Raw genomic sequence first — 25,608 nt, 5'->3', positions numbered from 1 at the left:
TGTGAACAGCTGAAGGTTGCCAGGGGAACAGACCGGGTCGCTGCAGGGGGAGGAGCTACCACTGCAGAGCCATAGAAGCGGGCGGGACCAGAAATCCAGACAGGAACAATCAAAACACAATGCAAAGAGAGATTAGAACTGCATATGCTGACAGGATAAATGAATATGGTTGTTACAACAGTTAACTGTGTAAAAAGTATAATGAGTTTTTAATGCTTCCTGTTGCACTGGTGCTGCCCCTTTCCTGTACTGTTATGAATGATATATTTCTCCACCACACCAGAGGGCAACAGAGATGAGGGAATACAAATATAAAATATAAATGTAAAATCCAACCCTAGATTGAATTTTTTTCAAAGAAAACATATCTGGACCTCGGCAGGTCTAGGCAGCATTGGTTTTGTATGAGGACAGCACAGTATTATGGTAGCCGTGGTTCTAGACTGTATGTGAACATTACAGTAACATGGCAGCAGTACATAATACTGGACCAGCTCAGATCATATTTGCCTGCTCTCCGCTTCAACAGTTCCCTGGCACCATTGCTAGATGTGAAGCAAAATGAATGGGGCTATAAACTAGTCAGTGAATATATGACAAGCAATTCCAAAGCAGCGCTTATCTTCTCTGGTTTGAACCATTTATTTCTTAGCAAAATATGTGGTGCAGTAAAATAACTCATGTCTAAGGGATTAGAATATCCTTGTGTGCTTATTTCCCAAAAACAGAGATCAAAAAGAGTGAGTTGTTTTCCCTCATGATTAATCATAATAAAGAGCTACTTCTTAACGAGCCTCATGTTTTATACACACACCTCTATAATAAAAACTGTCTGAAGTATAAGTGTACACGATAAACTAAGAGCTTCCGCTGGGAGATAAAGTTTTACTCCTCATGGCAGTCAATAAACAGACTCAATCCCTTCAAACAGGCTGTTGGGGCTTTTAATATTACTATCCTATACACTCACTGATCACTTTATTAGGAACACCTGAACACCTTATTCATGTGATTATCTAATCAGCCAATTGTGTGGAAGCAGTGCAATAAAATCATACAGATACAGGTCAGGAGCATCAATTAATGTTCACATCAACTATGAGAATAGGGGAAAAGTGTGATCTCGGTGATGTCGACCATGGCATGATTGTTGGTGCCAGATGGGCGGTTATGAGTATTTCTGTAACTGCTGATCTCCTAGGATTTTCATGCACAACGGTCTCTAGATTTTACTCAGAATGGTACGAAAAAAACAAAAAACATCCAGTGAGCAGCCGGTTTGCAGACATAAATGCCTTTTTCATGACAGAGGTCAGAGGAGAAGAGCCGACTGGTCGAAGCTGACAGGAAGATGACAGAAACACAAATAACCATATATTACAACATAGCACAGCATAGCTGAACACACAACACATCAAACCTCAAAGTGGATAGGCTACAGCAACAGAAGCTAAAAAATAAGACTAATCAAATAAGAAATCATACTGGCTAACATTCTCATTCCCCTGTGAGCTGAATTAAAATAATTGTTTCCAGAAGTAATATAAACTGAGCTCATCATGCCAGCACACTAACGTAAAGTTATAAATATTAATGTGATGATAATAATGTGTTTGATATTAGATTAAAATGTAATTTGACGCTGATATAATTGTTTTAGTGAGATAATGTGGGCTAGGTTACTAGGCTAGAACACCATGGGCTGATTCTGAAATCTCAGGTCACAGAGAAGAACTGTCTGTACTGCATTTATGGCAAGGCTTGCAGGCATCAAGGGGAAGTTGAAGGTATTCACGCAACCCCAGGATTACCATTACCCGGGTTTACCAGGATTAACCTTCTCCCCCAAATGGAGGGATTCAGTCATATCAATGAAATAAACAGGTAAACAAAATTGTAGGCATACATTATAATCTACAGTAGAATCTTTTTTTTACTGTGCTCTACAGCAAAGGTATACATACTTCACCTTTAAATGTTCTCCAGGGGCCTGCTCCACAAAGCAGGATTACTTGAGTCAGATAGTTAGTCAGATTAGTCAGATAACTGTAAACTGTAAAACCTGAACACCCCCAGATCTGGAACATGGACTGAAGAGCTTTTCCGGGTTTATAACTAGAGTAATCAAGCTTTGTGGTGTTTCTCTGTGCCTACAAACGTATTTGGCCATATGATTTTAAAAACATATCTTTGGGTGCTGTAAACAGAAACAATATCCACATGGGGGTATTTCTGCTAAACATGTATACATTATTCAACAAATATGCTGTTAGCTCAGCTGTAGTAGGAGTATCACGCAATTCTTTCAAATAAAGGGCTGTGTTTTCTAAATGTTTATATATATACAGTTTTTTTGTATTTTTATCAAAGTACTTTTGAAAAGCACCCGTTCATTATTTTTGTCTTGAACTTTCTGCCAAGGAAATAGATACACTCAGAAATAGTAAACTTACAGAAGGGGTAAATTGTGTACTCCCAGCACAGGGCAGCATATAGCACAGTATAGCACAGCATACAGTATGGTACAGCAAAGCACACAATGCTGCATATAGCACAGTATAGCACAGCTTACAGCACACAACACAGCATACAGTACAGTATAGCACAGCATACAGTGCTGCATATAGCACAGTATAGCACAGCATACAGCACACAGCACTGCATATAGCACAGTATAGCACAGCATACCGCACACAACACAGCACACAGTGCTGCATATAGCACAGTATAGCACAGCATACAGCACACAACACAGCGCACAGTGCTGCATATAGCACAGTATAGCACAGCACACAGCGCTGCATATAGCACAGTATAGCACAGCATACAGTATGGTACAGCACAGCACACAGTGCTGCATATTGCACAGTATAGCAGAGCATACAGCACACAACACAGCACACAGTACAGTATAGCACAGCATACAGTGCTGCATATAGTACAGTATAGCACAGCATACAGTGCTGCATATAGTACCGTATAGCACAGCCTACAGCACAACATACAGCACAGTACAGTACAATAATTCAGCCAGTCGCCACTTTTCCTTCCCTTTGACAGCTCTAAATGCTAACTGTCAGACTTGAACAGCACAGGACAAGCACAAGCTTGATTAAGAGCCCTCCTCTGGGATGCTGGTGTGATTCACACGGGTATTCACTGCACACAAAACAACATGACTTTCCTCTTAAATAGGAGAGAATAGACAGTTTTGCGGTATCACCATAAAGTGTTGTTTGCTACTAAATTTAACTTTGCCATTTTGAGCTATACACCTCAGAGGTGGTTCAAGGGTTTCTGCCAATCAAAATTAATTATAACGGACTGAAGCTGGAGGAAAATGCCAAATTCTTTGAGTTTAAATCTAATTTAAAAGAGTGAACATATTAGAATGCAGAGTTTAAAAAGCATTTAAACTCTCAATAATAAAGGTACTCTATGGCAATACATAATGAATTTGTACCTTTTTTTGTTTGGAAAATGTACTAATTTGTTACCTAAAGAGATTACTCATTACTGTACTTTCAGGGTATACTAGGGAAATTTGGTCCTTGAAGAACAAAAAGAAACCTTCACTGTCATTGTATTACTGAGAGTGTATATAATCTCTCGACAGTGTCAGGCAAGCTGATATGCTGCAGAAAATGTACGTTATCTGATGAGGCCTAGCTGGCCATGTGATTGGCTGCTTGCTCAGGCTGAATAATCCTTCTTCAGTCTTTGCCTATTGTTTACTTTTTACCCTGAAACCAACATCTTTACTTGATTTATAATACTTGAAATCTTTCACTTTGAAGTGAAGAGCTTTGCCTTCTAGAATAAGTCCGTGCCCACTAGGTGGTCATGATCATGTGTTATCACAAGGGCTTTGCTCAGGGGTGTCGAATGTGTTCTGAACAGAGGAAGAGTTAAAGAACTCAGGAGAGAACTACAGCAGTTTCCTGAGCACTGGACCCTACAGAATAAACACTGGATCAATAAGAGGAAAAACAGGCAATCAATCCCACATTCAAAGCTGTTGGCCAGCTCTGACACCAAACACAACAGTTTTTCTTGGCGCAGTTACACAGAACAGGGCTTTTCACAAAACAGCAGTTTTTTCCCCTTTTACTTTCAGCTTTGATGTGTGATGCTTTCAACCCCATATGTTAAATTCATTACAATTATTACCGTTGACAACTTAAAAGCTTCTGTAATCTCCAATGTGTTTCTTATTATTAAGACAGATGTTTTATACATTTTAGCTACATAACACAATCTGCAATATTTTCATGAGCTTTGGAACTGAATGGACAGTGGACCAATGTTAAAACGTCTTTCCTAATCAATACCTAATAAATCACATGCCTACTTTGTTTACCTTTACCATATAGAGAATACCCGACAGCCCGCTACATACAGTATTTGCCGTTCTACAATGCATAAACTTTTATACTACACCTTACCATTCAGTAACACGGAACACAAAATGCTTATCAAGCATTGCAATACTGCTGTTCATTCAAATGTATAAAGTTATCCTCTTTCTCCTGTTCCGCCATCTTGGCTCTTTCAGTGCTCCCCGTTCAGTAAGGCCCGGAGGCCTGGCTGACCATGAATAGAGAGAATAGAGAATAGAGCAATAACTGGGGCAGTAGAGCACACAGAGAAAGTGTTCAGGGAAATACACTTTATAGGGATTTATATCAGTTAATCGCGCAAAACAAATTCTCTTTAAAATGCTCCGTGTTAATGGAAAATCACAGTCAGGGAATGTCCAGTATCTGTGGATTTTAATACTGGTTTTACTGTGAACACTGCTCAGCGGCGCGGGACCTGTATTTAATTAATATTGTCATTCCCCTATTTGTACAATTTCTTAATTTCTATGCAACATTGCAAATCCAGAATAAGAAATAAACTGCGCCGTACTGGCATATAGCACAAAAAAGAAAGAATATTGTGTACATGTTCCAATTTTAGTTTGATTCATCTGTGGAAAGATCAATTGTCATTGATTTAAGGTCCAGTAACACGGGTGATAATGGAAACTCCATGCTTTGTGATGTGTATTTCAGGGAGTGTTTTACTATATGCATTATGTCATGTTTCCGAAAAGAAGACCATGTAATGGAAGGCTAAAAAGGGTTTTGACATTAATTACTTAGATTTTTATTTGTTCAAGACAGTCAACATGAATAAGTAATATAAAATGGAAAATAATGAGCACACTCTTCACAGTACTTCTAAAAATGTCAGGCACAATGTATTTAATAAAAAAAAAACCACTAATAATGGCTGCAAAAGAAACTGCTGAACAGAAGATTGTATTCAATGACAACACTGCTTGATGACATGCATACAAAAGCCCTCTCTCTCCATCACTGACTCCCTTCTTCATTCTCTCTCTCCTTCCCCCTCTCTTGCCCTCATTTTCTGCCCATAACCTGACAATTACCTGTCAATTCAAATACAAACTAAAATAATCTATTAGAGCAGTGAATTGGCATAATGACAATAGTGTGAATATAAAGTGGTTTAACTGTATAAAAAACTGTTTCTGAGAGTGCTGCACTTTTGTTTTGGCCCTCTTCATGACTGACCCCACAACTGTTAAAAAAGTATTTTACCATCTGACCCAAGCACGCTCTCATAGAGGGGGGCATGTGTCGCACCCCACAGGTTTTTGTGAGGAATTTCAAGCTTGTGAGGAGCTTTCACCATAATATTTTCTTACAGTGATGTGAAATCATTCCATCAAAATTACATAAGATGTGTAAAAAAGTATATGTATAATAGAACGGACTGGACACAGAAATATTTCCACTAAATAAATGCCAATACATCTGGAACTGGATGTGTACCTCATATTAAAACAGTCATTTCAGTCCTTAAGCTGGATCGGGATGGTTGAAATTATTTTGCTTGCAACAATTCCTAAGTATTTGTGTCAGTAAAATGTCAAAGCACACACAGTTCATTCTAATAAAACAGTGGTCACTGTGTGAAAGTTGTGTATATGACAAAGCAGAAGACAAGAAGGTTTAATGACAACAGCTGATTACATCAGAACTTTGGCCTGTATCCTTGTTGGCAACCAACCGGTGGCCTGTTGACAAAGAGCTTGGCAGCTATGTTTACCAGGCCTGCACTGTGTGCAAGGGTCAAGGTCTCTCTCCAATTTCAAAATTCGGAAAACATTTTCATATCTACTCCACAATCCCACCACATTCCAAGTACTTTTTGTCCTCTGTTGCTGACAGTGGCACAAACATACCACAGCTGTTATCAGATACTTCACAAAGGCGTGTGAAATAAGCAGGAAGCTTCGACTGATCAACGATGATATCCTTTGCACAAGCACACAAAGACAAAGGGACGGTGGGGGGGTTGGGTCCCCATGGCGGAATTTGACACCTTCGCTGCATGTTCCACTGAAGACTTCAGCCTACAGCGCAATTATGCCAATCGACAGCGGCTTACGGGTGCTTTAGTACCTGAAACAGAAGAGAAATAGCAGTCATTTTCATGTACTTCTTTCTGCAAAAACGGTACCGGTTCATTTCTAATGTGTATATCTCAATATATTTGCTCAAAAATATATTAGCTGCTTAAATCACATGATTAGTATTGAGAGTTATTAGTAAGGAAATGGCATGCCTTCGTACAGTGTGATTTATACTGTTGCCTTCTCAAACAAATGAATGCCCACAGACTCCATAGGCAACCTCAGATGCATGCGTCAATGAGTCAAACAAGTGAAAAGAAAGGGTAGAGGTGAAATGTTTGGTCTTAAAACAGTGTGTTTTTTACAATATTCCCTCTACAATATTCCGTAATACATCTGTAGGTCATCATCCAGCCTTCTTAAATGCGCTGTCAAAGGACAGAAGCTAAAGGCTAAAATAAATCCATTTTGTTCTGTTCTAAAATTAGAACAGAACAAATCCAGCTCTCACTTAAAACATTTTTTTTTTCTTGCTAATTAATATATGCTGAAGCTTGAAGCACTTCTGTGTAAAGATTTTCCATGTAAATCTCTCTGGATAAGTCTACCAAATGATATAAATATAATTGTATGGTTTTGTAGAACTAGCCATCTTCATATAGCTGCAGTACTGTCCAATGTAAAAGATTGTGTACATTGTGGTACAAAAGTGGTTCAAATGCATCGATTCTGTGTGCAGTAATGTTCATGTGAAAAAACAGCTTTCTGAAGCTAATACTGTACATAGAGACACAGAGCTCAGGGAGATGTAAAATTAATTATAAAATTATAGGCAGATACTTAAAAGGTTTGCAGTACACAATGTTTTTTTGATCTGTAATGATGCTGAATACTGAAGACTGCTGAGCCAACCCTGACTAACAATTATATTACAACTCACACAATGTGAACAGCATTAGCTGAATGATCCATTGGTCAGGGGAAAATGAAAAATTACTTGATTCTGATAGTACAAAATGCCAAAAATGAATTTTAGCTCTATTGCATGGAATCAGTAGGTTAGTCAAAGTGAAGCATTTCAAATTAAGTCCATACACACAGACCTTGGAGCTTGTTATAAAGAAGCACCAGGTAGTTCAATCATGATTACTGTATGTGCCAGGGAAATAATTGAATACAACAGAAAAGGGGAAAGAGATTTGCAACACACACGGCCAAAAGGTAAATTAAGGACAGGTGTCTCTTCCTATCCATCACTAACTTTCACAGGAGACATTTTCCATCCAACACTGATATTTCCAAATAACAAATACACTTCGGCAAAAAAAGGTAAAAAAAACTAATACAAAACACATTTACTGTAGATTCAATCAATATTTTCCTAAACTTTGACACAATGTGGTTTTCTTCAATAAAATCAAATGTGTGTTTTTGCAACAACAAAAAAATCCCCACTAAAAATCAAAAAGTATTTGAGAGTCAAAAGTCAAATTGAAAGACAAAATGTTGATGTAATCCAGGCCCTAATATATTAAAGATGTCACAAATAACCAGCAATTGAAATAACTTTCAATTTAAATATTTTCAAAAACAAGCCAGTGAGTGAACACAACCCCTCAATACAGCGTGCTTTACCTCTCTTTCCATTGGCTCTGCAAGTACAGAAATCTTTTTTCCTTGACAGCATTACTCTCTGTGTGAGGGGAGTTCACAGGGACAAGAGTTACAGCACAGAGGGGGTCTGTCAGAGAGGTATGTATATGGATGGGTGAGTGGAGCTCTGTGCGGGGAATACAGGAAAAGGGGGGAAGGGAGGGTCGATGGAAAATTAAATATACCTAATGGATCCAGTTAGTCACATACACGATGGGTGATGTTGTTGATTAAGATTGAATTGAGAGTTAAATTCAAAAATACCGTTTTTTTGAGTGTGAGAAAATCACTCTGTTACTGGAGCAGCGAGGTTCTCTTTATTTTCAGAGGGAATGGCTAGGTAGTCTGTCCTGTGGGCAAACGGGCACAGAAAGAAAAGCAGTTCTAAGCAGAGCCAAGGGAACCCTGCCATCCCCAGGACAGGATGCAGATACTGTGCATGCCACCAGCCACTGCTGTTGACTCATGGGAGCTCCTTTCAGGACTCCTGTTGATTGGCTGAGGGGGGAACAATTAGGTGCACACTGATACTCCCCGGAATATATTTTGCAGCTTCACAAGCGTGTTTTTGACCTCTTAAATATAACGCAAACAATCCATCACAATATACATATTGAAAAACAAAATGAGGTTGGAAGCCAGAGGTTTGACTACATCACTGGTTGGTTCATAGTCATAAATGTAAACAAATACTCCAAATGCTTCAATGATATACTGTATCACATTTCTTTTTAATTCGTCATTTTTTTTATCATATTACTAATGGTGAACATTATTTTTTCTTTGCTCAAATTGTGATTTTAGAAGTGGTTCTAGGCTTTAGAAATGAAAACAAGCTACAGTTTGTGTTCCGGTTTGTATATGTTGCCCGTTTGTATATAATCACTAGCAGTAACTGCATTGAGTGGCATCTGTGAGTATTACTTTACAGGGGTGAGCAGATGAGGTTGATTATGTGTCCTGTCACCCGCCTGGCAAGCTGCACCAGCATTAAATTATTCATTAATTAATCTGCAAATTCGTTAAATTATTCTTAAACCCTGAAATACCACCACGCATCCTGTAAAAAGAGTGCAGTATTCTTGCAGTGCTATCTACAATCTCTGTGTAAAGTAAGCTTTTAATACATAGGTCTAAAACCTGTTGAGCACTGTGCTGCCTGTGCCTACTACACAGTGTGTTGTTAAGATAAATATATACTTCAGCATGGACATAGAGTACATTTTGTTTCTGTGCAGGCATCAGCAATCTCATCCATCACTCCTTCCATCAATCCAAATTCAACAGGCACACACCAACACCTTTATTGTTTACTGACAGCAGAAGTAAAGTACTGCTCTTCAGTCCAAAAATGTTCCATGTTACTATGAGAAATCTTTCAAGTTTATTTTAGACCAGAATTAACACATCAATATTTGGACTTATCAAAAATAACGTTAAATATTCATGCCAATTAATCCATGAATTATTCAGTACAATTTGTTTACCATTTTTGCACTTTTCAGAGCTAAATATTCATATCAAGACATTTTAATGTTACTGAAGGGATCTGATGAAACTAAAGGCATTTCATTATTAATTAAAGAACACTGAATTTACCAGGATTGGTTCTACTTTGAATACAAGGAAGTCATAAGCAGAACATTACATTGCACAAAGATATTCGGAACACACAGACATTACAAAATTAATAATGATGTAAATATAGATAGTATATTAGCCATTTAAACCTAAATAATAACTCACAACAGACAGTGGCATATAGAAATTGTATCGCTTCTAAGGGCCCGAAACCCCTGTAGCTGTGATAATACAATACAATTAAAAGCATTTTTTATAAACAATGTCATTGCAATTTTTTTTTGACAAGAAAATAGTTGCTGCTGGCTAGTGCTAGGCAACGTTAGTAAACTCTAACGTTGTTCTGCCAAACTCGCAAGCTAGTTAGTTTGCAAGCTACCTTGAGTGACCAAACAAGAGTTTATGCCTTTTTATGTTTATTTGCACGTTCCCAACACTGAAACTGTCCAACATCAGTGGGATCACTTTGCGTAGGTCTACTCATTTTATTACTTTGAGAATTGCTGCTCTGCTCTCTCCGGACCACAAGTTTCAGTCACCCTAGAGGCCTCGCACTTCTGCCTGCTTACGGACTCAAATCTCTCTATCAGAGAGAAATCAGATAGTTTCTATCACGTGGAAGTCGAAGCAGCGTGTAGCTCCGTGTGCCTGCTCGCAAATCCTGGGCAACATTGTATTTTATTTTAAAGCTAGATATAAACCAGCACTCTGTGGCTTCAGGCCAAGCCTTCAATTGTACTACATATTGTTCTACACAACCAGCTGAGCACAACACTGACTGGCGCAGTTAAACGCCCCAGAGAGCTTATTCATAACCCAGCAGAGACAGTGGGTGGAATAGCATTATATTTGTCTAAAACGCAGTACTGTAGTAGGACACAGAGGAGCCATGGCTGGAGTTAATATATTTAACAGACTGTGCACTAGAAGGGAAGAACAAAAAAGCACTGCACTCTTATCTTGCTTCCAATTATGGTAGCAAAGTGAGCCACTATGAAGCATGTGTAATATTGTCATTAGCATGCTTCATGTAAAGTGGGGTCATCACACCAATAATTTTATGTGCCGGTCTTTGTGTGAGTATCACATTTTAAGGATATAGGATTCCATCCACATACATATTATATGTTCTAACATTAATTACTTGACATGTATGTGTTTGTACTATAATCTGCCCAAGGGGTTGCACACAGAAACATCAGTACTCTACGGAGGGCATGACGACTTGCCATCACATGTAAACTTAAGAGTGAGTTTCAAGCTGTAGAGTGTATGAAGACTACAAATCACTTGCAACCATAACCATAAGGCCCAATCAGCTCAACTCCACTGTGGCTAGCATACAGCAGGAGACAACAGAAGTCACATATACCTGAGCCCTCTTAAGTCTGGAGACAGCTGTGCTGACCACAGTGTCCACTGAACACAGCCTATGTGCTCCAAAACAAATTAAATTAGCTGCTGCGAGCAACAACATAAATTGTGCCATTGCTACAGAAATTGAACCGGCCAAGTAATTTGCTCGATTTCTGTAACAATGGCACAATTTATGTTGTTGCTCGCAGCAGCAAATTTCTTTTATGTTTTTAAAAACATTGACACTGTACAAAACATTTGCTGAATGTGTGGATTCCCCCCCCCCCCCGAGAACTTACGCGCTGTCCTGCGTCTGCTCGTCAGACTTGGAGATCTTCCTGTAGCAGTAGATCATCTCCACCACGAGCCAGAAGGTGAGGAACACCAAAAGCACGTACATCATGATCTCAGAATACAGGGCTGTGGTGTCTTGAGGGGCTGTTCAGACAGTAAGACAACACGCAAAACACCCCACATAATCAGAGCCTTCCTTTGGGAGTCTGTCTCCTTCAGTCACACACATTCAGTCTACCAATCTACATATGTACTGTATGTTCACAAGTACAGACATATCTGTCCTTTTCCTACAGGGGCAGTATTTAACCGTTTTCTAAAAGGCCAATCAAATCTTATCTGATCTGTACCAATACTGTAATACAATGAGTGAGGCTTTATTAAGCACAAAATATGAGGAGCTTTCATGAGTAATCAATGTCTCACCAGAATCCGTCTGGAGTGTTTTTTCTAATAAAAAACATTACTTTGATTAGATCATAAAACAAATTGGAGCTCATGAAGACTCAAAGCGTAACAGGTTGCTGAAACCTCAGATTCACATCACCACGGTTACCCTGTTGAAGGGACAGACTGCAGGGCCATTAATGTTTCAAATACATACTGTACTTGGTTGACAAACCTGTCTAGGTGTGTCATGTTCATCATTGTTCATATCAAAGAAGCTCCAGCTAATTGTCCTCTACAGTGTAATATTGTACCATGAGAACTTTTCTTGCAGAATGACAAACTTAAACTTGTTTTCACAAGTGTCAGGCAAAAGTAAGTAGCAGCTAATTAAATACAATTGGAGGCAATCTACTGTACAGGAGAAATTTTGGAGCAGCAGTTCAGAATACCTGCAAAATGCTCCACATTACCAAATTAACAGCAATATTATGGTGATGTAGTACAAGTACAAACTGACCCAGTTACACATTTCAGAACTATTAAATGGGCCACAGTCATTTACGGAGATTAATTTCCCTCCCTTTAAAAATATCCTACTCATCCCTCCTAGAATAGCCACACCCCTGGAGACATTGCTTTCTCAGCCAAGCTGAGGTTCTGAAGTATCTAACAGAAGGATAAGCGATTGTTTATACATCAATTAATTTTTTTTCTTTTCCTGAATTCACCACCAAAGGCAGCAACACTGTATCAGCTAGCAAACAACAGCTATAGTAGACGCAGTTCAATTTCTGAATCATGAAGTTAAAAAAACAAAAAAATGTGGATAGTACAGACCTGTTCCTCCACCTCCTGCCATCGTGTTCAAATCCCCTGTGCATTGTACAGCGAAACAGATCTACCGTAATAATCCTGCTGGGCTCTGGAGAATTGGTTATAGCCCTTACATCGCAGGCTTTGCACTTCCATATCATTGTCTCATGACAAGGAAGCTATCGGTGCAACTCATTTGTGGACCAGGCGAAAAATACAATAAAATAAAAACAAATGCATAAATAGAGGAAGAATCAATCCCAGGTGAATGGAAGCATGCTTTGGGTCCATACAATAGATTTTTTTTGCTCGTTCAGAGTAATCAGTTTTGGAAAATACACTAGACATTTTAAAGAGGGGCATTAAATGTCCAACATCGCAACTGTTTCTAAATGCAAATTTTGGAGTAGTAGAGCTATCCAATTTGGTTTTTTTGAGCGACCAAAAAAAATAGTCTTCAGAATGCGTTTCGCATTTTTAACCCACATGCACCATGCAATCCTATGCATGTTTGAGGGCACAGGACGCATGTGTGGCCATTAGCATTGCCTTATGCACTAACCACCAGCTAAATATTGTAGCACATGTCAGTATAAAGCAACAATGCTTTTGTGGATGGAAGTTGTACCGCTACCCCCCTTGTGAATGAATACCTTCCTGACCGGCTGTTTACAACATTTCCTTACCCTTGCTCATTCAATCAGTCCCCAATCACATGAAAGCCACATAGGCATGTAATTAAATCTCCTGTTCCTGGAGATCTATCATCCTGTACAGATTCAATCCAACCCTAACAAAGCACACCTCATTCAACAGCTAGAGATCTAGTAGCAGTACTAATTAGTAGAATTGGATGTGCCAGATTAGGGCTGAAATGAAAACCTACAGGAACAGGGTTGGACAGCCCTTCCTTAGACAACCCCACTCTAACATCCTGGTCACATGTACATGCATTGTACATGCAGACTTTAAGTAGCAGTAACAACAGAGCTACCTGTTTAAACAACACAATATGTGTCTTCGGTTGCTACAATAAATAGACAAATAAACATAATATATTCAAAACAAAGTGCGGTCACACAGGTTCTCCATCTTGTCCCTTTTTTGAAAATATTTTTTTCTGATAAGCAGCTATACTGGTCAATGTTTCATATGACTGTGTGTGGAATAATTTGGCAGAAATAACACAGGGTGGAATAGCCCTATCTGGTCATTACTTTATTTGGTCTTGGTCTAGTGTTGGCAGATGAGTGCTAAACTGCAGCAGGAATTCTGCTGTGTGCACATCTGTTTCAGTGCCTCGTCACAGTCAGAGAATTTGGACTATATGTATGTGTTTCCTGTACCATGTGACCAATGCCCTTTGCACTGTACCCTAAGGGACTTGATGCAAACCACTGTGTTGTGATTCGGTGTCAAACTACACTGAGAGGCTGCAGTGTCTTTTAAACATGTATATGCACATCACACCTTTATACCTCCAGTGTACTCTCTCAGTCCACAATAGCTTAACCCAATCTCGATTTTTCTGGTTGAGTGAGAAAACTAGAACTTGTTGGCAGCTGATAAACCACTTCAACACTATGAAGTAGCTATACTGGATAAGATTAGTATGTATTCAGGGAGCTAATTCCACTTTTTCATAAAGTATCTGTCAGAAATACATTTGGGGGGGTGTGTAGCATTTAACAATGCCGAGTGGCAACCTTATGCCACCAACCTCCAGCCACCTGTAGTGTGACACCACGTTATGTAAACAAGTTGTTAGTTGATGTGCACAGTTGGTTATGATGGAAATAATACTATTAGGCTAATGTCAGCCAACAGTTCAAACGTGATTGCAAAACCCACCAGTACAATACAGATCTGCTCATCTCTATCTGCTATTCGTCAAACTGCTCTGCTTGAAACACAGATAGAGATACTACAGCATATTTTCAATGCAAATGTGAAACTTGGGAAAATGCATATAAGTATGATATATTCAATCAGGCTGGGATTACATATGTGTGTATGGCAATCTCAAGACAGATATTCATAAAATATTTTAAAAATCAAACCTTTTGCTGTACATTACCCAATAAAACAGACTGATAAGAGTAGATGGTTAGACAAAACCCTTCCCCTGCAAATAAGTGCTCTCCATTTAGCTGTAAGCTTTGATTATACACAAAAACACAAAGAAACAATATTATTGAAACAATATGCCACATACTACACAATATCAAAAAGTGAAAATGTTTTAAATGGACATAATTACAAAACTGATATTACCCCATATCTACAAAGGAAATACAGAAACATTATGCTTGATATTGATATGACACAGAGTACAAGACACAACTTCATACGGACAAATATAGATAGCCGCACCGTGCAGAAAAAGTGCCATATTTCCTGGGCTTGACGGTTAAGATTCAAGGCCATGGTCAATAACAGAAAATCAATGGGGATCCATTAGGTTCTTACCTTTCTCTCTCACCACCAGATTTATGATCTTCTCTCCTCTGTAGAAGGGTGTGTAGGAGTCAAAGTTGAACTGGCGGAACACCTCGCACTTGTAGGTGCCGGTGTCGTTGAGGGTGACGTTCCTGAAGCTGATGGAGACGTCCTGCAGGTCTTTGCTGCCGTTCCACAGGAGCCGTCCCTTAAACGGCCCCGCCACATCGTGGGGCTGCCCGTCATACAGGTACATCTACAAACCACAGCTAGCATTAACTTTCTGCTAGCCCATCGTACAGGTACATCTACAAACCACAGCTAGCATTAACTTTCTGCTAGCCCATCGTACAGGTACATCTACAAACCCCAGCTAGCATTAGCTTTCTGATAGCCCATTGTACAGGTACATCTACAAACCAGAGCTAGCATTAGCTTCCTGCTAGCCCATCGTACAGGTACATCTACATTACATTACATTACATTATTGGCATTTGGCAGACGCTCTTATCCAGAGCGACGGACAGTTGATTAGACTAAGCAGGAGACAATCCTCCCCTGGAGCATCTGCAAACAAGAGCTAGCATTATCTTTCTGCTAGCTCATTGTACAGGTACATCTACAAATCACAGCTAGCATTAGCTTTCTGCTAGCCCATTGTACAGGTACATCTACAAACCACAGCAATCATTAGCTTTCTGCTAGCCCATCATACAGGTACATCTGAAACCACAGCTAGCATTAGCTTTCTGCTAGCTCTGCTGGCAGAAACCAAGTCACATTAGATTTCAGGGTTACCAGGCCAAATAAATACTCTGCCAAGGAAGGTGACAGTTTTTTCAGCTATTGCTCATCTAAAATAAAACCCAATGTCTTCAAACCTTCATTTTTAAACAAGCAAGCACCAAACACCAAAAAGAAAAATGCCTTCCATGGCATATTGTGGTCTTCTCCAAAAGCTTTTTTGTCGTCAAAGTGTCATACAGTATCTCTCTGCTCCCAGTTGCTTGCAGAGCTGCATAAATCTATTTATATGAAATGCAGTTATCCAGGAGCAAGCTGAAGCAGGTGATGGCACTTATCAGACGCTATTAAAAGCCTGTGAGTCGCCGAGTGGATGAGGCAGCCGCATAACAAAGAGCTGAGACTGCTGACGTAATGATGAGAAGACAGAGGGCCAGACGAATGGATCCTGATTAAACACAGTAAATTCATTACTTCCTGGAAAGCAATAGCCAATAGATCTGTGACTATGTGTCTCACCGGGATCTCGTCGTTGTTGGAGGTGACGTAGGTCCAGTCCACCCGTGTCTCTGCGTTGACCTCCTCTCTCTTCATACAGGAGATGCAGGTGAGCTTCATCGGGTTCCCCAGAACCGCCTCGGTGTCTGAAGGCACCTCCACACACACCGGCCTGCTCACCCGCACTGCACACACCAATCACAGCACACCGTCCACATGCTGGTCATGAAGGTCCAGTGTGGAGCCTGTTCCCCAGCAACCACTCACTCTCTCTGATCTAGAGCCCCAGTTCTTGACTGATAGAGATCAAATTCAATAGATACATATGAATGTGGCCTTTGGTCTTTAACCATATCCATGCATTATTCTCAGTTTTTGGGACTGGTGACTTGCATTTAAGTGGAAAAAAAAGTTAAGGAAAAATTATTAAATCTATGGGCTTTGTCTGAGCATGGGCTGAAGATTCACTTTGACCACAAAGATGCTCTGTGTTGAACCTCTGTTGAAATTTTCCTCCCTTGTTGCTACTGAATCTACAGTAAGCCAAGATGTCAGTTCTGATGATCACTTTTCCTCCACAATTCAGCAGGAATTAGTTCAAAGTATTCATGGTTATGAATGCATGGCTATCCTCAAGACCCCACTTAATTCAGAGTAAAGACTGACTGCCACCTTTTAGAAAATAACACATTTAATAACAACCACACAACGACCAATGAGCGCCACAGCCATGCCATGCACGCTGAGGTTTGCCTCATGCTCACTGTCGTAAAACCAGGCTTGACCCCTACAGTCGTTTCACGTGTGAATTATAACGGGCGACAGGGAATGTGACTGCACCATGGACATGGCTGCCATCTTTGTACTAATGATGGAACCCAGACATGGCCCTGAGCACTTCCTGTCAACATTGATCTCATCATGTTATACTTCACGGACCAGACTGAAATCAAAAGTAAGCAGCAAAGATGACAAAGGCATAGTAACAGTCTAGTGACACTGAACTGAGATTTTGTGAAAATGAATGGTCGTATTGAATCATGAGTCAAAGTTGTTGATTGAATCCCAAAAAACCCCACCAAATCTAACAGTTGCGTATTACAATCTGCTGATCCAAAAGAAAATATATACACTAAGTGAGCACTTTATTATATAGACTTGTCCCTAATTTTCACGCACAACAGTCTCTAGATTTTGCAGAGAATGGTGCGAAAAGCAAAAAAACATCCAGTAAGCAGCAGTTCTGTGGGCTAAAATGTCTTGTTAATGAAAGTGGTCAGAGAAGAAGAACCAGACTGGTTATAGCTGACAGGAAGGTGACAGCAATGCAAATAACCACACATTACAACAGTGGTATGCAGAAGCGCATCTGTCAACAAGCAATGCCTCAAACTTTTCAGGTGGGTAGGCTCCAGCAGCAGAAGATCAATTAGTCTAAAAAATATAGCAAAGTGCTCACTGAATGTATGTATATGTATTATTATATCCATCCATCCATTATCTGAACCCGCTTATCCTGATCAGGGTCGCAGGGGGGCTGGAGCCTATCCCAGCATACATTGGGCGAAAGGCAGGAATACACCCTGGACAGGTCGTCAGTCCATCGCGGGGCACACACACCATTCACTCACACACTCATACCTACTCTCCAATCAGCCTAACATGCATGTCTTTGGACTGTGGGAGGAAACCGGAGTACCCGGTGGAAACCCATGCAGACACGGGGAGAACATGCAAACTCCGCACAGAGAGGCCCCGGCCGACGGGGATTCGAACCCAGGACCTCCTTGCTGTGAGGCGGCAGTGCTACCCACTGCACCATCCGTGCCGCCTTGTATTATTATATGTATGTATATAATATAGGCCTACTGTATATATGAAATGTCTCCATCTGTTGGAACCCATGATAAACTACACCCTGGAGATCAGGTGACAGTTTGGCAAAACTCCTAAATCCTGCTCTTTTTGGCCGAGAAATGTTCAACTACCATGAAGTTCCTCTGACTTGGCATTTTGATTACTTATCATGTTACTTTGGTACATGTCTGTGAGCTGTTCAGAACATGAGTTCACAGAGGGAATTGACAGGGTAGGCTATTTATTGGTGCTAATGGATTAGTTATACTGTGATATTGTCTTAAACTGGTAAAAACGTGATTTTTGGCGCTGTAGTTTCTGAACCACACGCTGATCATTTCACAGTTCATGTTTTCCGTGACGGTATTTCATTTTATACATTACACATTATTTTTGGGGGTTTATAGATTAGTTTATTCGGATCCACATTACGCAGGCGTGCTGAGTGATACTGGGTGGATTCACGTTTTGCGATCTTACTTAAATTACACATTTCTTAAAGTGAAATCACATACTGTGGTTTGATTCAAAACATTTTATTTTATGGAGTTCATCGCATTTATGTTTAATGCATTCTCTTTCTTTGGCGTTTGCATTGTTAGAGAGGGCCATGTGCCTGTCGCTAGACAGATTTCGCACAGGCCCAGTAGCTTCCAAACAGCTTCAAAATGGGTTTTGCGGGAAAATATGCGTGAATGTACGAACATTGCGTTAGGGCATACATAAGAATAGTAAACGCAAGATGATACTGTACTGTCTTCAAAATATTACTTGAGAGCACATTACATCATCAGACCATGTATAGATAGCCTACATATTCCAAAGATTACACAATAGACCATTACTACTTTGTGAATTAAAGTTATGAAAACGAACGGCACCACTTTATAAAATATGCATACAAAGTGCAAAAATTGTATATGAATATTACTTACCCACTAAAATCAAAAAGGAGAGAGAGTGCAACAGAATCCTCGTGTGTATCATCTTTTTCGGAGTTCTCGGAAGAGGACCGCCTCTCCCCCTGTGAAAAAATAAGCAATATACATTTTAAGAAATAGACATGTTATTTAACCCAGTAAGAACTTGTATTCTATGTAATTGTGATATTTAAAAACTATGGGATCTTAGGCGCACGCATCCCTCTTCAGCACCGCGGACAGCGCCTCGATTTTCCCAAAACAAAAAATCCCTCCTCGTCCTTAAATGTCATTTTTTCCAGGGAGAAAATAAGTAGTAAATACATTAAGGCATACTGAAAGCGCTGTAATTTCTCACGTACTCGACGTAAATTAATTAAAAGCCGAAGAAAATGAATAATGAACTCCTTCTCCGTTATACGTTAAAATCCACGAGGAAGAATAAGTGTTCTTCATGCATTGGTTCTGTTGGGTGAAATACGTGCAATCCTTTGTTCGTGAACTTCAGCTTTAATCCCAGCTATTCCATATGCTCAAACAGACACTTTGTGTTTCCATGGTGAGTAAAGCGCGAAGATGCATGCTCTCGGGTGTAGCGTGCAATACCCTTTGAGGATTTATGAACTGAAAAAAGGAAAGAAAAAAAAGACCTGTAGATTCCAAACATAACCTCTTTTTGTCTGTTCTAGGGAAATAGCAAACGAAGGTCTCATTCTATGTCATATTTTAAGTTTTTTTTTAAAGTTATTAAGTTTTAATAATGAATGTGAATCGGATATTAATTTACTTGATGTTACATTTTGTTTTCATCTCCACCTAAGTTCATAACAGAGAGCATAAGCAGACGACGACGTCCCTCGCTACCAAGCCCTGGCTTTGTTTTCAGAATAGACAGCCACTTAGCGCGCATGCGTTCACGTTACTCGTTTTTTAAGACTTGGACCGGAGTCTTTTGTTCAAAACCACGCTGAGCGATGCTTTACTGTCATTAACAGAATGCGGCAGACTTCGTCTGGAAAACTAATATAATCATGCAGTATCGTTCCAGTTTCATGAATGTGCTTGAGCAGACATTTATTTTCCATTATAAGGCTTGTCATTCGGTCTAGAGCAACATTTAGCTTTCACCTTGTTTTTGCTTCGAACGTGAATTTAGAGGAGACGAGGCGTGGGACATGGGACTCTATAACGCTGACAATCTTGGATAAAGCATGGATTTGAATGGGAACGCAAATATTACTACATGTCACATGAACAGGGGAGACGTGCGGTAGAGGTACGGAAGAGGGTTGGTGCCCTGCTACAGGCTATTACGTGCCCTGGTTTCAGAGATGTCGGAAGTAATGAACTTCAGATGTCACCGACGTCTAATGCCACATCTTGGTATTTTGCATACCACTAAAGTACGATGTAGTCTACATTAACATAGAATGTCCATATAAATGTAAACACATAAACATAAACACATAAACAAACACGTTTCCACCTGTACCCCCTGAAGTTATTTAAGTATCTGAGAGCACATTTTCATCTACCACATAACCGACAACTGAGGGCTTCCATTTTAAGACTTGGGCATAGCTAGGGGAAATAATGAAACTGGGCCACAGAGTCCCGCAAGGTTTCCAGAGACCAATTAATTCTTAAACTAGATGCTAATCTGGCTACATTAATTTTCAGATTGGCTTCCATTACCTTTCTGTTCATACACTTTCTTCACATTTTCAGGAGGCCTCGGATCCTGAAAAAAACAAAACAAAAAAACAATTATATTGTTTACAAGTGTGAAGCATGTACCAAAAAGGTTAACAACAAATGTATGAATGGGACGTTCAAATCAGTTCAATAATGATAAACCTTTCAATAAAGAAAACAAATCAGATGCAAGTTGACATGAAGCATTCCATTTGGAGAAAACTGTATTCATATTTCAGAGATTTCCCATGATGCACCCATTCCTCACCTACCGTTCGGCCGCGCACAGCAGATCTGTTCCCTCTTCGCCGCGTTCGATGAGAGAGCGGAGCTGTTGGTGTGGAATGGCTGCCGCCTCTCTCCCACGTGGGCGCTACAGTCCAGCGAGAGATGAGGTCAGTCCATCTCTATGAGGCACTCTAGGAATGTAGATGAAAAAGGCACTCCACAATTCACTCTGTCATTGGCTCATAATAAATCAGGCCAAGATATGAACGGAAGGGCTTTTCAAAATAACATGCAGCGCACATCTCCGACGTGGAACGACTCTGATATGCATGTTCACAGTTCCCCGTTATTTCCATTACAGCACTACTGAAGTGAAAGGCCTGGGGGGTGGGACTTGGTGGGGGGTGGGTGGGTGTGGTGTTATATAACCCTGTTTAGCAGCTGGAAAGAGGGAGTGTTCACAGCGTCAGCGTTTGCCACAGTTAACTGAACCACACACTGAAACAGTCGCCCTTCCTTTGGGCCGTCAACCACTTGTGTTAAGCATCAGCGAAGGACTAACCCTTGTGTCATCCTAGGGAAAAATACACACACTTTGTGTTGTACTGTAGCTGACAAAATGGCGGCATTCGTGGACTGTATTTAGTAAGTACAAATATTCAGCGAGCAATCAGCCGCAAATCCCAGCACCAGCCCCACCCCCACCCTTTACACAGTGACTCATTTGAGCTGTTATGAATATAATTACTAGGCAACGGCTAAACGATTGGAGGGCGCTGATGGGAGGAACGGCAATGGCACGCCGGGGCTGGGGAGCATGCATCACTACACAGCAGGCCCAGATACACAAGAAATATCAGGCCTGGTAGCAGCCATGTGCAGGAGATAAGGAAACCATGGCAACGGAAAGGAAAAGCAATGGGCACATCGGAGAGAGCGGGTTTTACTGCTCCTAGACTGAGATAGGTGGGAGAAGGGCACTCTCCCGCTCAATGGAAGCACGGTTATGCCGAACAGGAGGAACTGGCCGGGTTGTTTAGGTCCTGATGGTCGACTCTATTGCACATTTAGCAATATCAAAAAGTTCCTGAATGAGAATGATGACTTGATAAAACTTCATGACAGTATTTCGAAATTGGCAATAAGCATGCTATTTGTAGCCCAGTAATTTCCTTCCAAAATGAATATATATTTAATTTATTGTGAGTTATCATACGCTGAAACCATAATCTTGTCTAGCAAACATTTTTTAATAATATTCCTCAAAATAATTTATATTAGTATATATATTCTTTTTGGAAAATACAATAACTGCATTTCCCGCTAGAGAAGCCATTAAATTATATTTGTTCAGTTCATATTGTATAAATGGCTCTTTCAAAACTGGCTGATGGCAACTGAACTAAACCAAATTAAATCTAATAACCATTTTTCCACAAAATTATAATTTGACACTGTCTTATGCAGTTTGTCTGAATGTATGCAATGTGAATGGGCTATGGTTGAATTTGCTGTAGTTGCCAGCAGAAAGGCCAGGAGTTATTGCCATTTGCATCTTTATATTACCATGTAACTATCCATCAACTGTAATCTTCAGCTACATGGTCATATATTTACTCCATCCCCCCACCTACTTCAGCAGGCTGCACTTTGGATATTTGATTTGCCTGGGGGTGCGGTAGGGGCACTTTGTTAAAGCTGTGTATTGAAACTAAATGTAAATAGTGTAGTGTGGTGTTGGAGTCCAGGAAACACAGCAGAGCCCAACCATAAAGACATACAGTATACTCAAACAGACAGCTCTTAAGAGTGGCATCCCTTAACTAGAATGTTCATCACTGTGCTGCATGCAGGTGAGTCTTTTCCAATAAGAAGCTGATCAGAGTACAGCTGACACATTTTGTTAACTGTCTGTACGAATCCATTTTATATGACAACTATGAGAGAAATACTGTTTGACTGTCTGTCATGTCTGGTCTATTTTTTCCCAACCTCTGCAGATAACAAGCAAACCTTGTTTAACATCCACTGTAAAATATCGGTGCTTCTAGACAGCATAAAATTACACTGTCACTGCGAAAACGAAGGTAAGGATGTTATGATTTTTATATAGTATCATGTCTGTTCAGAAAATAAATAAAATTAACAGGTTAGTAATCATTTTTGTTTGAATAAGGGTTGACTAAACTATCACCTACAGCACATGTAATGGAAAGATACATGTCCATCAATCACTAAGATTTGATTGTGGTGGTTTTATAGAACACAAAAATTAATAATTGGTGAACATGTGGGAACCTGTCTATTGTTTGTGGCAGCTTAAGTATACACTGAATAAAAATGTACCACTGTTCCACGTGGCTCAAATATAGATTAAATAAGGATAAGCTCAACAGGGAAATATCATGTAATCATATCCAGCAATACACATATATGTGAATGTCCTCCCCTTTGTGTGAGTGGGAGGTTTCGTAATACAGGTCACCGAGACCACTGGTCATGCTGCGAAATTGATAAAGTTTAGCTAAATAAAATGTTAGTAAAGCACTGTTTGAGCACTTATTTTCTCATGGGCTCGTATACAGACATAGACCTTGTGGATGAGAATGGCGGGGTGAAGAACCTTCTAGATCGGACGGATGAATATGCCTCCAGGGCCCTCGTGGAAAGAGAAGAGTACGCTCTGGTCAGTGTCAGATGTAAGAAACATACAAACAAATCTCTGCTCTACATTTTCCATATCCCTTATAGCAAGCTTGTCGTTTCCCATTCATCACCACAAATATGTTCTAATCCAGTAAATATGAAGGGGTAGTTGATGAGCTAAAAAGAATCCTAACAGATGGAGATGGGATCAGGGCCAAATATTTAAGCCTACTGCCAGATTTGACAAATATGAACATATCAGATGTGTGCTTCTTCAGGGTGTGAAGACACATCTCAGCCTCTGTACACCTTACTGCTGCAAGAACAAGCCCCTCTGCATTCCACATTCATTGGTAGGTGATACTGTCACATGCACACTAGGTGATATAGTATGTATTTATTGGAGAGGATGTCATGAGAGCTGAGAGGAAATGGGGAAAATCCAGAGACCCATCGGACCTCACAACCTACCAGTCTCTCCTGGTAGCATTCTCTTCTGCTGTCACCACCGCCAAGGTAAAATACCATCAAACACAAATTCTTAACTCTACTTCTAACCCCTGGAATCTGTTCTCAATTTTTTCCTCTCTTGTAGATAGACCAGGGCTGTTCATTTCTGGTCCTGGACATCTCACGTCCTGTAGGTTTTCACTCCAACCCTAAGCACACCTCATTCAACATCTAGCGATCTCCTTGAGCTGGGTGCTAATTTCGTAAAATGAGGTTGAAATGAGAAGCACAAGGATGGTAGATCTCCAGGAACAGGCTTGTTCTTTGGCTAAGCATCAAGTATAATAATTAAGTAATATAGTATTTCACTGCCAGGGTTGGTGGAACCATAGCCTTCTGGACTTGAATCCTCAGCTGTGAGTGAGAGTTAGTTTAGGTTAGTACTAGACAGACCTTTTTACATCCTCATGTCAAGTATTTACACTGAATTTATTTTGTATGTGCAGAGTTGTCTATAATATTTGAGCATCTCTTACCTATGCAGCCAGGCTAAGGAGTAAAGGGGGTTCAAGGGCACTGGGCATTCAACCACAAAGAAAGAAGACCAAGAAGAAATCAGCTCTGTCCAATCCACCACTGTAAGCATGTTACATATAAACATATTTACATAACTTACATACTTACATAACTTCATGAACCAAAATCAGAGCACAAGCCTAGAGTTTTCCTTAAAGCCACGTTTAAGATGTGGAGGTTGATGCAGAGATGTGGAGGTCACTCAATTTGCATGACTCCACTTTTCAGGGATTATCTTTGACATTCTTATGAATCATATCTTACAAAGAACTGCAAAACATTTTCAGCTCTCTATTCTGCTCTCTCCAATATACTGTATGCATACACATACTCTTTCCCTCTCTCTCTCTCACACATGCATGTACACACACACACACACACAGAGTCATGGAATGTACATGCAGAATGTTGTGCCTCAGCTATTTAGTGGATATATAGGGTCTAGTTATAAGATCTTGAAATGTCTTGAAATATGTAAATAATGTGCTTAATTTGTGGTAATACCTAAGTAATACTGACATCATTTCAGGTAAGCAGTTCTTTTTCTGAAAGACTGTGTTTGGCCAGTTAACAGCACACATGAAGCTGAAGACGGAAGACCCAAATTAAATTAATGTCAAAATTATCATTCAATAAATTTCATTCATTTAACAGCTGTTTGTCCTTATTCTGTATTAACTATAAAATGGCGTCTGCCCTTGGCATTAACTAGTTATTGTAAGGCTATTGTTCTCTGAAGTGCCAAGTTTTGATCTATGGCTATACAGCATTGCTCTGATAAGAGCAGGTCAGATTTAGGCCAATAACTTCCTGGTTACTCTACATACATTTTAAGGAACAATGTGGGGCTATAGTTTTGTTTAAATATTAACACAGGAGACAGAACTAATACATATTTAAAGACTCCAAATGCACCACTGTGTATCACAAACACAGACATGAAGCTGTGTACACCCCAGAGCCGAGAAAACATGATTCTCCTTCACTTGCTGGTCTATTTAGGTCACACAGTGCACTAGCTAAGATGCAATGACATAAAAA

At 39.9% G+C, this 25,608-nt stretch overlaps 1 protein-coding gene across 4 annotated transcripts; it reads right to left on the bottom strand.

The window, feature by feature from the left end:
• Positions 1-5,127: 5,127 nt before the first annotated feature.
• Positions 5,128-21,183, bottom strand: scn3b (sodium channel, voltage-gated, type III, beta). Of its 4 annotated transcripts, none has more exons than XM_061216188.1 (8): positions 20,936-21,177; positions 20,668-20,713; positions 18,988-19,076; positions 16,217-16,380; positions 14,984-15,209; positions 11,317-11,455; positions 8,345-8,430; positions 5,128-6,476 (listed from the first exon to the last, which is right to left on the bottom strand). In XM_061216188.1, the coding sequence occupies exons 3-7, from the start codon at positions 19,037-19,039 to the stop codon at positions 8,367-8,369; spliced, it is 645 nt and encodes a 214-aa protein (XP_061072172.1). In that variant the 5' UTR covers positions 19,040-19,076; positions 20,668-20,713; positions 20,936-21,177; the 3' UTR covers positions 5,128-6,476; positions 8,345-8,366. The 4 variants fall into 4 exon arrangements, with proteins under 4 accessions (XP_061072172.1, XP_061072171.1, XP_061072174.1 ...); XM_061216187.1 differs by having other exon boundaries at positions 20,940-21,176; XM_061216190.1 differs by lacking the exon at positions 8,345-8,430 and having other exon boundaries at positions 20,940-21,183.
• Between the last annotated feature and the right edge of the window lie 4,425 nt (positions 21,184-25,608).

The sequence above is a fragment of the Conger conger genome, chromosome 13 (genome assembly GCF_963514075.1).
Source record: "Conger conger chromosome 13, fConCon1.1, whole genome shotgun sequence".
NCBI classification, from domain to species: Eukaryota; Metazoa; Chordata; class Actinopteri; order Anguilliformes; family Congridae; genus Conger; species Conger conger.
Note: the sequence above shows the minus strand (reverse complement) of the source record. Positions and strands in the feature narration are given on the sequence as shown.

Excerpts from the sequence above, each read along its gene's own strand:
- scn3b (XM_061216188.1), bottom strand. The coding sequence starts at position 19,039 with ATGATACACACGAGGATTCTGTTGCACTCTCTCTCCTTTTTGATTTTA. Across the intron at positions 16,381-18,987 it reads CTCCTTTTTGATTTTAGTGG|TGCGGGTGAGCAGGCCGGTG; the intron begins GTAAGTAATATT and ends TGGTGTGTGCAG. Across the intron at positions 8,431-11,316 it reads GAGCAGACGCAGGACAGCGC|GACAGACTACCTAGCCATTC; the intron begins GTAAGTTCTCGG and ends GTTTGCCCACAG.